This window comes from Gobio gobio (genome assembly GCF_949357685.1).
Source record: "Gobio gobio genome assembly, chromosome: 24".
Lineage (NCBI taxonomy): Eukaryota > Metazoa > Chordata > Actinopteri > Cypriniformes > Gobionidae > Gobio > Gobio gobio.
Genome location: NC_137120.1, coordinates 29,597,218 through 29,616,131, shown reverse-complemented (window position 1 = coordinate 29,616,131; position 18,914 = coordinate 29,597,218). Strand labels below are relative to the sequence as shown.

Below are 18,914 nucleotides of genomic sequence, written 5' to 3'. Positions count from 1 at the left end.
TAATGATGTATAACACTTGCCTGAATGATAAAGAAAAAATGAAAAATGACAGCTATTTGAGTCCCTTTGGCACTGATAAGAAAAAAAACGAGTTGATCGCGCTGGCGCGGCGGCTGATTTGAGGGGGTTAAATAAGGTTGTGATATCAAAATTTCATAATTCTTATCCCCATTTTCAATATCATTTAAAAAACTAATACTAGAAAAAAGAAGAGAAAAAACAAGCTTACTAAAGACAAGTAAACTGTGATGAAGAAAAAGCAAAGAATAAAAACTACAATAGAACTAAGTCAAATGAAACTACCTAAAAAAGTTCAAGCACTAGAAATACTACATAAAATGTATAAAGTAATCAAATGTATAAAAAAAAAACAATGCATTTGTCTTTACTGCTTAAATTAAATATACATTTATTATTTAATAAATATACATTTGTTTGATTAACATCAATTATTACAGCAGGTAAATTTGGATGCTGTCACTTTAAGAGTGACTGCATGGATCCAATATACTTGTGCGTTTTCTTTCTCAACTGTTAACGTTCACTTAAGATACTTAAGAAATGAACGTGTTTACTTGCAAATACATGGTCACTTTGACACATAGGTATGTATATTTGACCAATGTTCAAGCCCAATAAGTTCTCTTTTGTTGCTTATTGTTAAACCGCAATGCTTAAAAATTCATGCAAGGGATAAGCTTTTGTGACCGTGTAGCACAGCAACGTCACAAGCGTAACCACAATAGAGACGATAGTCAAAAATCTCAACCAGTTGACGAATTTCTACTGGTTAATCGTGTCTATACCAGTATAATCGCCCACCCCTAGTACCTAGGGACACATACATATCGGTACCACATTGGTTATTGGCCGATATTATTTGTCCGTTTTTTTTTTATCATATCGGTCAAAAATGATGTGCATGATCATTTACATTTAGATTAAAGGCACATTATATAAGACTTTTGTAACCACTAGAACAATGTTATACATCTTGTTGACTTGTAAATTAAATTATCCCAAAAGCTTCCAACAATGTTTAAATCCGGAGAAATAAGCCTTTTTTACCAGGACACGGATAGTGTGCGGGCATCATCAATGACATCATATCCGCATTGCCCTCGATTTCCGGTTTTATTTTGTAGAAACCATGGAAACACCAAAGACGCTTTAATATATTAAGTGTTTTATTAGACAGGTGAGCAACTGTTTGGAAACATTCATCGACAGAAAACTAATCATTGTTATATAGCTCAACACAGTTAGTCTTATTGTTTAAATCTCGTTTTCTTGATTTACCGTGAGTACCATGCTTTACAGTGCCTAATATCGATCTAGCTCTAAAGTGGTGCGTTACCCCACATACACATGACCGGAAGTTGCGGCAGTGCTCGTCTGTGGCATAATAAAAGCTCAGCTGCTCTCAAGCCGTGTGTCGCGCTTGTCTCTCATTAGCAATCGCTCTAGCGGCCTCGTTCTGCTCCAACGGCTTTTATCCCCACCCAGCTTCATACTACAGTAAGGTTAATAAATCTTTTATCTACATTAGATCATCAACGAATATGATTTCTGCCCGAATCCTGTCGGATTCTTTTCCACCGGCTGTAGAGGTGAAGACAACAGCTCCCATAATTCAAGCTACGACTTTGTTTTGTATAAGCGACCTCTAGTGGCAAAAAATTACATATTGTACCTTTAAATGTAATCTTTAGCAAATTTCGATCCATTTTTCATACCATACATTATCATGGCATGATGCTTACATTCACTTGTAACATTAGAAATGATCAATTTCAGTTTTTAGTTTAGTTATTATTTATTTATTTTGACAAAATAGTATCAAATTTTAAAGTCAGCCTTTGATCACATATCAGCCATAACATGAAAATAAATACTGGCTTAATGTATCAGAATTCATAGAGAACGTCTCAGTCAAGGGGCTGTTTTAATATTGATCTCTGCACTTTGTTGAATTCTTTGCATGCCAATTAAACTCCTAGAGAAGGTCCTGGATCTCAGGAGCCATGGAAGAGGGCGTAGCGTATGAAAAGAGTCATGTTCAAGTGTGAGAAAACCATCATTATTTCATGTTGCTCATCCTTCTCGCACTCTTCTTTAATGATATATTAATCAAATGGAAGTGCAGGCATAAGGAAGGAACACAATTAAATATGAATCAATATTCTGCGACTTTAAAAGTCCCCGTCTGATGCCACAAACCGACTTGTACAAACGCCTATCCTACACACACATTGATGTTTAAGCTCTCTGGGTTTTCCTCCAGAACAAACGAGAAGAGAAAAATCACCTCTCCTTTTAGTAGCAGAAAACTTTCAGACACGTGTTGTTTGTAAATTTGCTGAATGACTGTGGAGCGCCTCTCGGTTTTATGCATCATTAGCAAAACATGGGCGCGGCTGCTCATCAGAATGTTAAGAGTTCTTCCGAGATGCTGCCGTTCACGTACGCCGCTCTCCCAAAGCGTCTTTAAAGAACATGAGTATTCCGCAGCTGTACACGGTTGGGCCAAATTAATTCACTAAGCTATCAAATTAAAATCTGAAATCCGTGGTGAGAAGACACCAAGGTATACTGGGTAATCTATATTTGAATAGGATGCGGGGTGGGTTTAATTAGCTTGATGGATGTTTACTATTCAGGTGTGGGATAACACTTCCCCAAAAAAATCTGCAAAAATACTGCAAAAATTGAATATATAAACTTACCGAGCTCTGAAAACGAAGTGCTATGCTGCATCCCGCCAACTACGGACTAAGCATTCTTATTTAATGAAAGAATATCATTAGCATTACATATCAAAAATGCAACACCCTTCTTGCACGGTGCGCATGGTAATCTGCTTACTTTTAACGCTCAACCACACTTAGCAGATTCAGTTCTCATCGCCGATGTTCTACTCAAAACACATGGTCGTAAATGAAGATGTGACTTCACAGTTTTAATTGTAAAACCTGGAGCAGGAAAACTGGCCTCGTGTTTTTGCGATGAAGGGAGATGCAATGGTCTCTCCCTCTTATTTATGCCAACATAAATCCGAAACACCTTCGAGAACGGCTATTAAGAAGAGTTTTAAGAGGACTTCAAAAGGCCGAGCCAGACCGTAATGGCAGAGATCTACCAATATGAACTCGGTCTGTCTTTAATAGAGAGTGGAGATGGTGCGGGGCGGAAACGGCGAGGACACCGAGAGGGCCATCTGGGCAGCTCGAGACGATCCTTTCATTTTCAGCGTCATAAAACCCAACACTAAAACCGATTGCACGAGTGCTCCAAGGATGGGTTAGGGGATCATAGGCTAATACAGCCACAGGAAATGGTCTTGATGGTTGGGGCAAGGTAAATATAGAAGAGTATCCATAAAAAATTTGTGGTCGGATTCAAGGTTAAATTGGAGTCAACTAAAAGGCGAAATCACTGAACAGTAGTGGTGGGGATGATGATTCACCAAAATATGTGCTCACTGATTGATTCATCTAAATGATTCATTACAATTTGCATATGCAAATCTATGAAAGGACTCCAGAAAAAGTGTCTGTACAGGAAATCACTAAAAAGAAAACCGAAAAATTGTAAGATTAAGGCTAATTCAAAATATCCTTAAATAGTAAATACTTAAGTAACACTGATTAAAGTGAATGAGTTGAAATGTTTCTGTAATTAATTGTGATTAAAAACATCAGAGTTTTAATATTTATATTATAATAATTTCAGAGTTTCTCTCCAAATTAATGTCAAAACAACTTAAAGACAGTATTTAAAAAATACATATTTATTGTACTGGCATATCAAAGAGTAGCATTTATTATAAATAGAACTTTTTGTAATATTTATTTATAAATGTCAATTATTTACTGTCTTTTTTTATCAATTTAATGTGCCTTTGTTACATACATGTATTAATAATTAATTAAGTAATCATCTTAGATTGATTTCTTAAAGATCATGTAATACTGAGGACTGAAGTAATGGCTGCTGAAGTATTTCAGCTTTGATCACAGGAATAAATTATTATTATTATTTTTTTTTTTACAGTATTTTTGACAAAATAAATGCAGCCTTGGTGAGATTAAGAGACTACTTTCAAAAACATTAAAAAAACTTTCCAAACTGGTAGTGTATATGTCTTGTAAATGCTATTAACTGCAAAACATAATGCTAAAAATACAAAATATTCAGGAAGTAACTAAAGAGAAGGAGTGCAAAAACTTGGTATAAACTTTAATAGTAGTTAGCGTCTAGCCTACTAAAAACTTGCCTTGCCTACTTTGTTAAATGGTCAAAATATTACCCAACTAAACACCTAACTAGATCAAATGACCCTCAATTCTTCGACCTACCACAAAACCACACATTTTCTCCATATTGCCGAGAGCTGTCAATAATGCAGATGAACTGCGGTGTGTACAGTGCAGTGCTATTGACCGATGCGCCATAGAGAGCACGTGTCCTGTCTGCCGTGAAGGCCATTTGGGAGTCAACCCCAACTCTGGCCTTCTCTTGCACCCCTCCAATTCATCACAGGATGGCCGGCAAGCCACATCAGCTGACCAAATGAGCTCCAACCAAGAGCGTCAGCATCAAACGGAATAGCAGATGCATATGGAGGAATACAATGCACAGATATTGATGATTTTCAATCGAGGCCTCGCTCGCAACCTCAACGGCTTCCACCGCCCACCACCCACCTCGTATCCCCCATAACAGATCGACTAAAAGATTCATGCTCTCAGAATAAAGGAATTACATGCACAGATATAGGCCTTTCACACAAAATAGATCAATGAGGATCAATGGAAGATGACACAAGTCTGCAAATTACCAATTCAGCAGTTCAGCACTGCAGTGGAGCACAGCAGACAGATTTCGATTGTCTACTTAGACAATGTTTACACACAGACCAAAATAAATGATGAAACTGGACAAAAAATATATGGCCCTATATGTACAGGTCAAATTATATGATGGAATATCTTTTAGTCCCATCTATTAAATTATTTGAAAATCCTATGGCTGCCCTCTAATAGTCGACTAAATGTTGGTTGACGAGAAAAGGACACATTTTAATTAGTCGGTTAGTTGCAGAAAAAGTCCACAGGAAGTGGCGAAGTCACACAGGACACATTGTTAACACGGCTGGTCCATGTGGTATTTTGGTCAGGAAATCCAAATGTTCGCCTATCATTTATCGATCTCAAATATGGCTTATCATTTGAAACATGCAAGTAGTAGCCTAACGTTAGTGACTCTACATGGCCGCTCACTGTAACATTAACCTAGATAAATGTGCTGTATTATTTGGCATATATGCAAGTGTGCAGACATCACTTGCATTTACTCCTGATAACAGCAAAAATAACTTAAAATGCTCTGTCGTTTCTGGTCATACAGATAAGAGTAATACATCATTCAAAACTACTTTTATTTGAGTATACTAGGGTTGTGTTGATGGACCGACCGACATCACGACGGAGCGCCACCATCGTGATGCCACGCCCCCCGTTGCGAGTCTTGTTGTGAGTGCGACAAACACTAATCCTCTATAGCCTAGTTAAACTTAAAAACTTAGCAGGGATATGCAAGATATATATACATTTTGAAATAATTTGAGGTTGAAACATCCATTTCATAAGCATGCGTGTTTCACTGACGGAAGTGCTAAAATAAAAAAACACACTACAGCCTAGAAAACATTTAGACGATTGCCAGTAAATAATGGTAACCTAAAGAAAAAATATTTGTTTCATACTATTTCCCCGCAAAAATGCGTCATATACCACTCTGCGCTTTGAGATGAATGTGGATACGAGCTGGATAGACCTTCTTTTCGAATATCTTCGTCTTCATGTTTTCTCCTGATGTTGCAAAGCAACACTTGTTGTAAAAGGTCTGAAGAGCGAATTTTATCTTCCACAGGGTCAAGACATTTAGGCAATGTTTGATTATTCACTGCCAGAAAAAATGAAACTAAAATCACAGGTGTGTGTATGAAATGCGCTATTCAAATAAACTTGATGCGCCTTACCAAGTTTAATAACAAGAACAAACTGTGTTAAATAAAATTTGAAGTAAAAATGTATTCGTCCTACAGTGTTTTTATACTTTACCACAGTAAAGGATGCGAATAGTTATAATAGACTTAATTATAAGCAAACGTAAGGAAGAAACGTTTATAATCCCCAGCAAAAATGCGCGTGGGGCACCAAGTGGCAAAACACAAAAATGCACAACAAGAAAAAGCACAACTCTTCTTAAGTGGAAGGAAGCTTTTTTTCCCCTCACGTGCAACCTAGCGCGGATGAGTCATTATTTGGGTTAATAAAATAACGAAACGATAGTTTTTAAGTAGAAAATAGTATTTATGTAAAGAGATATATATTAAATATCCCCCCTCCCCAAACAACGATATCATCGACCATCGCAATGTTTTACTGTAAACTTTTTACTGTAAACCAATTTAGGGGACATCGCCCAACCCTATAGAACACTCACAATTAGGATTGGGTATCGTTTGGGTTTTTTACGATACCGGTGCCAAATCGATACTTTAAAAATGGTACCGTGCCTTAATGTTGCCTGAACCGATACTTAAAAAAAAAAAAAAAAAAGCCACAAAACGACGGTGGACGACATTAAAGAATGGCTTTTATGGAGTTTTTTTTATTTAATTTAAATGTAAGTTTAAACATTTAAATTACAACCCTCGCTTCATTTTTCCTCGTGTTTTGCGGTTGAGCAGCACGCGCATGATCCTGATTAATCGACGATCGATACGTTTTATCGATTACATGCATTATCGACAATTAATTGTTAACATCCCTAGTCTATAGAAAGCTTGAAATGTCTACTTTTAAATGAACAATTTAAATCAAAAACAATCGTATGAAACATGCATTTCTCTCTAAAGGTGCATCCACTATACTGCGGAGATGACGAGTCAGCATAGTCAACTTTTGCAGCGACACGGACTCAAAATTATACAAAATTTCCCACCTTTTTAGATTAGATCAGGTTGTAAAATGTTGTGATTTGACTTCTCAAAAATTAAAAAAATATATTTATATTAATTTTATTAGTAAATAGTAAAATGATGATCAAATGAACTTCATAATAATGAAAAAAAGACTGCAAAGTTATTGTTCTAAAAAAAAAAAAAAAAACAGCTTTACAGTAACATCACAGCAATTGCCGACGGGTTTGCCGATCATCAGATTTGTCACTCACAGATGTCAATTCATCATCTCCCAGCTCCCCGCCCCCTCCAGGTCACGTGACCTGCTGGAAGCGGGACAAGATGAAAGTCTTCGTGTACCAGGGGGCGACAGCACCGATCTGTTCGAGGCCGAGCCCAGACCTGGCTTTAACAGAAGCTTAAGAGATCACAACTGTTCCCCGTTTGCCTTCTCCCTGCTCTTGGCTGACCCATGGCCACTGCTAAGCAGGACGGACTGATCACACTGATGGGCCTGGTGCATTATGGGAGACTAATTAGTGCCAAGAAACACTGTCTCCAAGCAGCGGTGAACTCAGATGGTTGTTTTTCAGCCCCAGGCACTTTGGGAGGTGTAGCTACTGGTTAGCTTCCCCCCTAAAAATGAGGCAAAAAGACGAAGTGGAGAAAAAACACACTCAAGGGATTGAAGGGATAGAATGGGTACCGGACTAACAATGTATCTATTTCCACACTGTGCGAGTGTGAATTTGCGCCTGCTTGCGTGTTTACACACCAGTTTTCGGTAGCCAGTGCATCCCGCGGGATCAAGCATCGTGTCATTTACGGATTGCTGCTACCCATTCCAGGTGGCCCCAGTCACCTGGTTACAAGGAAACCAGAGCCAAAAAAAAAAAAAAACACACAAAATGCCCACTTTTGAACAGGGACCGGCAATTTCGCAAGATCTGTTATGCAAGAACTCACGCAACATCTGATGTTTAAAGGGAAAGTTCCCCAGAGAATTAAAATGATTTCTTATTTACTCACCTTCATGTCATTTCAAAGAAATACTTTCTTTCATTGAGCACAAAAGGAGAATTTTTGAAAAATATCCAAGCTACTTTCCCCCCCCTCAAATTAATTAAACTTAATTGTTTCATTGAGAAATGCTTTCCTTTCCAGTTACTTACCAGTTACAGTCTGAAATAGCTTGTCTAAGATACATTAGGACTATAGCAAGCCGTTTTGACTTTTATTAATTTCACAGGATGCCAATTATTGATATCAACAATTCAATGTTCACTAGTTAAAATGCTAATTATTGATATCAACAATTCAATTTTCATTAGTTAAAATGCTAATTCTTTATATCAACGATTGAATTTCAACTAGTAAAAACTCTAATTCTTGATATCAGTAATTGTATTTTCACTAGTGAAATGTCACCATAGGCTGCCATTCAAATTCAATTGTTGATATCAGGAATTTAATTCTTGATATTACCAATTCAATTCCTGATATCAACAATCAACATTTCTGATATCAATCATTTAATTGCCACTAGTGACAATGTTAATTTCTGATATTATGAATGTGATTGTTACTAGTAAGAAAGCCATTTTAGATATCTGAAATTATATTGATATCAGGAATTGAATTGTTGATATACGAAATGCTAATTGTTGATATCAATAATTAAATTCCTGATATCAACAATTGAATTTGAATGGCAGCCTATGGTGGCATTTCACTAGTGAAAATACAATTACTGATATCAAGAATTAGAGTTTTTACTAGTTGAAATTCAATTGTTGATATCAAGAATTAGCATTTTAACTAGTAAAAATTGATTTTTTGATATCAAGAATTCCTCCTGTGAATGAATACAAATCAAACGGCTTGCCATAGGACAAGAATTTAAATAATCCAATAAAATATTTTTAGTATTTTTAGTTTTTTATTTTTACCAGAGGTACACATCGACCTAGCCTTCGAATATTGTCTTGGGGAAAGGGGGTCATTGGAGTCAAAAAGTTTGAGAAGTTTGAGAAAAAAAAAAAAATCTATTGCTGATCTAAATGAACTGTAAATTGAGTCAAAGTATCAAAAATCATTTTGGAATATTAAAAAAAATACTGACTCATTCACTGTATCAAAGATTTACCTTAAGCATTTGGTGATATAATGGTTTAAAGCGTCAAACTGCCCCAAAAAAGGCACATTAAAACATCATAAAAACGGTTCACACGATTCCAAAGCTTTGCATTCTTCTGAACAGACCAAAATCTGTAGTTATACACTGAAAATCTTTACCATTGTAGCTCTTCTTGGTGCATTTATGAAAGCATGAAGTAGTGATGTCTAATTCGCGAATTAATCTAATTCTTGTGAGTCAAATCTTTTTTATAAATCCATTGGTCCTGTTCACAAAATATATGAATTGGCTGATTTGGTTCTCAAATTCAACTCTGAATCATTGGTCCAATCATTGCTAAACCTGACTGGAGGCGAAGGTTATTAATGAATAACAACTTAAATTTAAGTTTATCATATGACTGAAGAAGAATAGAGTGAAATGGAAGACTTTTACTATACTCAAAAGTGTACCTTTCATGTTCTTCAGAAAAAAGAATGCCATAAAGATTTGGAACTAAATGAGGGTGAGTAAATAACGAAAGACCTTTTATTTGTGGGTGAACTGTCCTTTAAAAGGCCCAGTACAGCCCAAAAACACTGACCCCCTAATAACTTCATCTTCAATTTAGACTAAGGGCTGAAGAGAAAACTTCTGCTCCGAGTCAAATGGATCCTGGTCCGCTGTGTCTTTGAGAAGCATATGCTATTAAAGCCTAATCAAAGCAGGCAGTATCATTTCGTAGCAAGAACGGTGCATGTTATTTAAAACACATGTAAATGTCATTCAAATTTCCTCATCAGCTTGGGAACATACTCCAGGTATCCTACGCAGAGACCATTTACCTCAGAGTACAAAACCATATTGTAATTTTCATGACAGACCGCGAGGTGTAGGATTGCGTCTCACAAAAGGAGACGAACGGTGCAGGCAGAAGCTTGGGAAGAGGAAGGGAGAGTTGGGGAGGGCCGGGCTGTATAAACGGAGGAAGGGGGAGTGATGGGATGGGTTTCTATACCTTACCTCATAGAGCAGGCAGCCTAGCGACCAGATGTCAGATTTGAAGTTATATCCGTTTTCGTGTATTCGCTCGGGAGACATGTAATATGGGGTGCCCACTGGAACAGAAAAAAAGACAGATAGAGACAGACAGAGAGAAAGAGGGAGAGTTAGGCTGTCTGGTTTGCTATGCGAGGAGTTCATCCATGGATGCTTCATTGACAAAGGTTTCAGACTGAGGAGTTTTAGATGACTAAAGAGAGGTTACTAACAACAAACTCAGCGATGCGTGTGTACAGTGTGGGGGAAAATACATTTGAACAGTTTGTACACTACTGTTTAAAAGTTGGGTCAATTTTGTAAGAAATGTACACTTTTATTTAGCAATGATGCATTAAATGGTCAGTAAAGACATTCATAATGTTACAAATTAAAAGCTGTTCTTTGGAACTTTCTATTATTCGTCAAATAATCATGAAAAAACAATCAAGCAGCACAACTGTTTTTTAACATTGATAATAAGAAAAAATATTTTAGAGATGCAACATTTTGGACGATGCCCATAACTGTATATTTTTAAAGGCAGATAACCAATATATTGGCCGATAAATCTAAATCCAAATTTTTGTATAATTTTTGAGAGCGTGATTATAAAAACAAAAGTCTCACCATTAAAAGCCATGTCCCAAGAACACAAAAATGTTCTCATTATCATTTTATGTAGCCTATATGACAGACTTGCGCTTCTTTTTTGAAGTGATTTCAATCATATTTTAAGCAATTCAAAACCATCATAGAGACGGAGCAACACGCGTCATAATCTGAAAACCACGCCCACTGGGGGGAAAACAATCCAACAGTCTCCATTGACTTTGCATTGCGGGAGGCTGCCTCCTTGTCATTTCGGACTTATAACAAAAAACAGAACAATGTCTAAAAGCTGCTATGTGACAAAGTGTACAGCAAACAAGATAAACAAAACCCAGAACCAAAAACAAAGAAGTTTTTATAAGCTGTTGACCCAAAAAAAAAAACGAGCATTTAAGGAGACAAAAGTGGATACAGGCAATTGAGACAGCGTGACATGTTATATTACACTGAGAACTACACCCACTAGAGGGGAATGTAATCAGCGACAGGAAATATAATACATAAAACTGACATTTGGATATTTGACTTAACATTGACAAAATGTTTACTGCACACAAAGGCATACTGAGTGTCAGGATCCCAAAATGTACCCATTCTTCCTGCTGATGCTTCATGTCTTATTGCTGCATCCACTTTTGTCTCCTTAAACGCACATTTTTTTGGGGTCGACAGCTTATAAAAACGTATTTCTGTGTTTTTTAGCTTGTTTGCTGTACACTTTGTCACATAGCAGCTTTTAGACATTGTTCTGTTTTTTGTTATAAGTCCGAAATGACAAGGAGGCAGCCTCCCGCAATGCAAAGTCAATGGAGAGCGTTGGATTGTTTTCCCCCCTGGTGTGGGTGTGGCCTAAATGTGCGGTGTCTCTATGGTGAACAGTGTGCATCTGAAGTGTTTCAGCTGAAAGAAATACTCCATTATTTATCGGCTTTAATATATCGGCTAAATTATTGGGTCGATAATGATAACATCAAAACATGAACACATCGGCCAATACTGATATGGTGGCCGATATATTGTCCATCCCTAAAATGTTTCTTGAGCAGAAAATTCAGCACATACAGTTCTAAATGACCATGATTTCAATAAAAAACCCAGATGAGAAACAGAAACAAATACACTTTTGTTCAAAAATCTCTTTTTGCAGTCCGAAATTCGGTCTACGAATGCTACCACTTTTGAACATTTTAACAAACATTACATTTACACTTATTATTTAGCTTCAATATTTTTTAAAAACACACCAAGGGAAAGGAGCTAACATAAAACAGAAGTTACACTCAATACAAACAAATCAATTTACTAAAAGATTGCAATGAAAAAAAAACAGCATTCATTTGAATTGGAATGTATGAGGTTACACTAACATGAACAAAACCTGTATAATTTGGGAACAGTAGTAGTCTGACGTTCAGATTATAAGTAGAACAACTTTTACAGATGGAGCCAAGCGCTGTAAATGTTCATGAACGCATGTAGGTGGTTTAGAGATCTGGGGGGCTGCTTTCAGACTGCAAGTATGAGTTTTGGGGAATGAAAATCTCAGTTTACATTCGAGCTGATTTAAAATCTCTCATTCACCTCTCATTATAAAAGAACCTCAGTGATTTACAACAGAAGCCATTCAACATGGCCAAATGAAACTTTAATCAATTCACTCGTGTTTTTTCTTTCTTTCTCCACTCTTGTACGTAGGATTGTCTTTGAAATTCGATAAAACCAAAACAGCCTCAGTACCAAAACGGTCTTCGATGGTTCTACCAGTTCTGCCGAAGGAAAATCGAGGTCCTATCTGATGATTTCACACTGTAGCGCGGGGCTCATGCATGACGGCTAACTACCAACACATACTGGTTTGGTCTTGTTGTTTGAATGTACTTCAAAATGTTTTTAAATATAACCAATAAAGTGAGTAGGGTGTGGAACTATCTGTTTGCTCAACCAATGGAAGACAGTGGAAACGTTTGGGAAACCTGCCAGAGGTAAACACAAATTACTTGCCATGATGTCGCACATGTTGGAAGGCATTGAGAATAGCACCGTGACAGACGTGAGACTGAGCAGAGCGTCAGGTCGCTTAGTCTGTGGCCCTGCAAAGAATTGTGGGTAATTGGCAGTGACTAATAGCCATCAGGCAGAAGAGCGAGACCCAAGAGGCCAGTCAAACTCCCCGCGCTGTACTCCCTGAAGCCGTGACAAGCTCTTTACTGCTCAGTGACTGTGGCCAACCAGCCATCCACTGTGAAAGATTGATGATGGAAAGAGGGGGAGGGGTAAAAAAAAAAGAAGAAAAAAAAGAATAGAGTAAAAAAAAAAAACATTCTGACAAATGCTCACAGTTTACGAAAGTTTAGCCTTGGCACAAACAGCTCAGATCTGACAAAGCGTTAAGAAGTCTCAGGTGGCGAGAACAAGAGCCAAAGTGAAATGTCTCGACACAGAACAGCGTCAGGATGGTTGGGCGGGTAGCGGGGCTGAGGTTGAAACGCTTGCTGTGAAAAACACAAGCAAAAACGTGGCCCTTCCCTCCTACTGTCTCGCCATATGATGCAATCAGTGTGTCAAACCGACCTACGTTAAAAGCATTTTCTTTTATAGAAGTAAAGGAAAGAGTTGGCCTATGAGAAGTTCCAAATGGCATCAGTGGGATCTGATATTATTGATTTCAATGGTCATAAATTCATGATTATACCTAGGGATGATTTATGTTTTTAAAAGATTAACCAAGTAAATGTTAGATGGCAAAGCTAATCTAAATATAAAAATAGGCACACTCTGAGCATGCACAATTAAATTTTTCGATAACTAATATGGTAGAACTTAATATATTGTGTTGTGTATCCCTAAAGTGAATTTCTGCACCACTAGAGCCACTTAATAGAATTGCAAACGGTTTTGAAACAGGTTCCCAAACACTCCTCCCATCTGCCACTGGTCAAAAAAACAGATAGTCCTGCCGCCAAACGCACTCTATTGGTCGAGCCGGAGTTGTAATACAGGGCTCCTCAGGATTCACTTTTTGTGGGAATGAACTTACGAATGGTCTATTTCAAAGTTGCTTCTATTAAACTACTTAGAAAAACTTTTAACATATACATTTTTTTGAGGTGTGAAAAAGTATAACCTTCAAACACAACATACAGTTGTGGTCAGAATTATTGGCACCCCTGGTAAATATGATCAAATATGGCTGTAAAACAAATCTGCATTATTTATCCTTTTGACCTTTTATTTAAAAAAAGAAAAGACAAGAAAAAAAAAATCACCAAAATCTAACCTTTCATTGAAGTAAAAGAATTGAAAGTGGGGGTAAATCACATTATGCAATAAATGCTTCTCTCCAAAACACGTTGGCCATAATTATTGGCACCCTTTTATTCAATACTTTTTTTCAACGTCCTTTTGCCAACAGCTCTGAGTCTTGTTCTCTAATGCCTGATGAGTTTGGAGAACACCTGACAAGAGATCAGAGACCATTCCTTCATAGATAATCTCTCCAGATCCTTCAGATTCCCAGCTCTGTTGGTGCTTCTCTTCAGTTCACCCCACTCATTTTCTATAGGGTTTAGGTCAGGAAACTGGGACGGTCATGGCAGAAGCTTCATTTTGTGCTCAGTGACACATTTGTGTGTTGATTTTGATGTTTGTTTTAGATCATTGTCCTGATGGAAGATCCAACCACTGCCTATTATAAGATTTCTAGCAGAGGTTGCCAGGTTTAGATTTTTTAATCTGTTGGCATTTGCTAGAATCCATGATACCATGTGTCTGAACAAGATGTCCAGGACCTCCAGCAAGAAAATAGGCCCACAACATTAAAGATCCAGCAGTATTTTTAACCGTGGGCATGGGGTACTTTTCATCTCTGTTTGCACCAAACACATCTGGTGGGTTTTCTGCCAAAAAGCTCTTTTTATAGTTTCATCTGACCATAGAACCAGGTCCATTTTGAAGTTCCAGTCGTGTCTGACAACTGAATATGCTGGAGTTTGTTTTTGGATGAGCAAGAAGGATTTTTCTTGAATCCCTCCCAAACAACATGTGGTATGTAGGGGTTGTTTGATCTGTTTTTTAGGCAATTCTCTTTCTGTGATCCTTGGAAAGTCTTTGGCCACTCAAACTCTCCTCCTCGCGGTGCATTAGGGCCAGTGTTGGGGGTAACGCATTACAAGTAACTTGAGTTATGTAATAATATTACTTTTTCCAAGTAACTAGAAAAGTAATGCATTACTTTTCAAATTTAGAACAAAATATCGGAGTTACTTTTTCAAAAAAAGTAACGCATGTTACTTTTTCACATTAATTTGACTGACAGCTCTCCTGCCCCCATGTTGAGAAAAATAAGTGCAGAGGCGTTGTGTGTAAACATGATGGTTATTGTAGTTCCAGACTAAATGTGAGCATTTATTTATCTCACTTGCACAATAAAGATTCTGTACTCCTCAAAATGGTTAAAATCAGTCAAATGCAAAATCAGAGTACCATGCAAACCTCCAATAATTAAATGTTCAATAAAACAACTATTTTTATGCATAATCTACCTTTATATTTAATTTACCAATGTCTTGCTTCTGAGCTTTGATGATGAAAATTACTAGCTTTTTTGTTTTTATTGGTAAAACTTTTTTCTCCTGCATCCTATCCTACTATTATCCAGAATGGCAGCACAGCAGAGCTGCGCCCTCTACTGTTCATGCGTGAATTTTCATTTTTACCTCAGCCTGGGGCTTATTATTTCAATTTTGGTAGTAAGAGGTCTTTACCGTTGCACAAAAATAAAAAGTTTTTTTTCAAACAAGCCCAGCCCAGGTGAGAATGTGTAACGCAAAAGTAATGTAACGCATTACTTTTCTTAAAAAGTAACTAAGTAACTCAATTAGTTACTTTTTAAGGGAGTAACGCAATATTGTAATGCATTACTTTTCAAAGTAACGGTCCCCAACACTGATCAGGACGATATATAACATTCGTAACATCTTTAGTTGATTGGAACTTCTTAATTATTGCCCTGATGGTGGGAATGTGGATTTTCAATGCTTTAGCTATTTTCTTACAGCCCCTTTCTATTTTGAGAAGCTCAACAATCTTTTGCTGCACATCAGAACTATATTCTTTGGCTTTACTCATTGTGATGGATGATTAAGGGATGATTACAGCCATCTTTGATCATATTTACCAGGGGTGCCAATAATTCTGACCACAACTGTAGATACTAAGAAACACATGCATAACTAGAAAACAAAAAAAACTGGGTCATCAAATTTGTGCTGTTCCAATGGAGTGCCTCGACATCCATCATTAGAGACTTGAAAAGGATGATCTTCTTTCATGCTAATAGTTTCATAAAAGCCTAGCGCTACAGAGCAACTACTCCGACAGTCAAATTAAAAGCGCATTACTTGCTCACGCAAAAAAAAAAAAAAAACGTTAAGTTGCATTGGGATTCATTCCCATTATTATAAATTATGACATTCCAATGCAGTCTTTGAGAAATGGGCCGAGATCCTTTTTTGTACAGCGAGAGATTACCACAGACTCTCAACGGTACGCTAATTACACAGAAATACACAAACATGCTTAATTACAAAAAGAAGATGTGTAAACTGTGCGAAGTGAGGGATTAAAAGAACTCAGACACAGAGGTCTGAACGGATCTCCCCATCACCTCAAAACCCACGGATGAGACGCTAGCACGTAATTAACATGCTCTCTGCGTTAACTGCAGAATACGAGGGTTTCGGGATTAACTTGCTTTTCTTTATTTTAATTATCCATTATATATTGCTATATCTCTCCCTGACTTTCTTTTGTTTCGATTTCCCCTTAAAAAGCCTCCCTTTCAGCTCATCACCCTGCTTAATTTAAAGGCTAGGAAGCCTCTGGCAGGAAGCTATCTTTTCTTTCTTTCAGTCTTCAGCTTTGTTTGTATCTGTGGGCTGCAGAGCCACTCGGAGACGGAGTTAAAAGACTAGGGCTCGGCTTCTTAAGAGAAGAACTGACAGCCGTGGAACGGCACTTCCCGGACCTCCATCCAACGTGCATCCTAGAGTTCTACCGTGGTGGTTTGTCTCATTACAGGCTGAACTGTCAACCCCCAAACCGTACCACAGCAACCCTGCACCCTCCACCCTAAACCGCCCCCATGCAGGGAGAGAAAAGAAGAGGGGGAGAGGTGGAGCGATTGCGAGGAGCGAGAGAGAACGGGAGTGGGAGCGGGAAGCTTTGGTCTGCCCGCCCTGAGGGAGACTCAGATCGAAGGTCTCTTTGCCCATGGGTGAATTTAACCTGCCATGTAGACACTCATGAATTTCTTACCCAGCTACGGCTCAACCTTCAGCCTTCGTATGGCGAGCCTGAGCCTACGGGACAGGTGACAGAGAACCGCAGGAGTCTCTCCCTCTCTCACGTGCGCTGTACCTACCTGGGTGTCTTTATGCTCGTTTGTACATTCCTACTGTCAATACTAAAACATCCCGAGAGAAGAATTCCAGGCGCTCAGATAAATAAATAAGTAGGTAGGGAGGTAGCTAGGTATATAACTCTACAAAAGACAAGTGCAACTGCGGTGGTATGATACAACAATGCATTAACGGTTATAAATCATGTTGGGGTCCTAAAAAAGCCTTGTTAGGGATCCCTAACATGGCAGTCTGTAAATGATATCGTGTGGCACTGGCCCCAGGAGCAGGTGCGAATGGATGATGTGGTCGTACGGATCCACCGGTTCCCAGGTGACGCAGGCGCCATTAAGACATGATTAAGGACAGCCCTGATTAAGCCCTTGCGGAGATTGTAGCTCATCCAGAGAAGCCGAACGTCTGGATCTAGGAGCGAAGCGTCCTGTAGAGGGCGCTGTGAGTTCAGGTTTTCAGGATGCATGCGTTTCCTGACTCACAAGTGTTGTTTTCAGTAAAGGTGAATGCTGGAAGTATGCAATGCAAGACACACTGCGAACTTGAGGTTATTTCTAGACACTTGCAAAACATCTTCAGTGTTTTTTCGAGTTTGCACCAACATCATACTCATCATCACGGTGACATAAATTCTTCTATACTCCTACACACAGATGCATAGTTTACCTATACATAATGCATTTCATATTGAATACAAGACAACAGTTACATCTATTCTGGTGTGCTAATTGTGTTGTGTTTACTGTAACCTTTCAGCAATAGCCAAATAATTGTAAATGCAGAAATAGAAGTCCAACAAGCTTAATTAGATCAAAATATGATCATATTAATATTCTAAATACACAAAAAGTTATACTTCTAAAAGTTATATGATCAATACGTTGGCAACATATAGTTTTACATTACAATAAGTTAAGCAAGTTTCAACATTAAGTTATACAAGATTCAACTAATTGAATCTTTAAAAGTCAGTTTAATGTAATTTAAGTTGATATGACTTAAACATTCAAGTTGGTTGTACTTAATTTAAGGCATTTTTTCTTTTTCTTTTTACAGAACTCCAAAACTCACTAGCATAATGCTAGAGCGTCTCAATGATATGTTGGTCCCTAGACCAAAAGGTTTGGGTTTTCAATTATTATATAATATTGTGTATAGAAATTTAAAATAAAACACTAAGGACTAAAACCAACTGCTACAAGTGAATTTAGGCATCACTGCATTATAATGTACATTATATTGTGTCATTCAATTAAATAAATAATAAATATAATCGACTTTCTCAATACTAGCGTCTCCTAACGCCAAATGAGTGGATTAGACAAGAGAAATATGATTTAAGATACTTTATACTAAAATGTCACAAAAAGTCTGACCTTAATGGCGAAAATTTTCTTTTTTAGTAATAACAATGTCTATAAAGCAGAAGACAAGCTGTTAACAAATTTGTATACTCTTGAAATGAGATTTTAAACAACAGGTCATCTCAAATTTAAGGCGTGTTAAAACCTGCACCTCCTCGGGCAACTTCTCCAAAAGTTGCTGTGTCACCATAGGGTGCCCTGGCCTAGCATCGTTAGGGATTCAAGATCCTGTACTCATCCAGACGTCATATGTGTGGAGCGTGGTCGTGGGGTCAAGGTGACATGAAAGGCCAAACTGCTCAATGAAATGGATACAGCCACTGGCACGCTTTGCTCTCAACTGGCCCCAGGGGCTGTCGGGAAGGCGCTTTTTTATAACAGACACATGGTTCTGCTCACAG

General features: G+C 37.8%; 1 protein-coding gene across 1 annotated transcript in view; it reads right to left on the bottom strand.

Annotated features, from left to right (window-relative positions):
- nek7 (NIMA-related kinase 7) overlaps positions 1-18,914 on the bottom strand; it is a 93,879-nt gene that overhangs the window by 15,221 nt on the left and 59,744 nt on the right. The window contains exon 8 of the mRNA XM_079808551.1: positions 10,110-10,204. Within this exon, the coding sequence (XP_079664677.1) occupies positions 10,110-10,204 (95 nt within the window). The remainder of the gene's footprint in view (positions 1-10,109; positions 10,205-18,914) is intronic.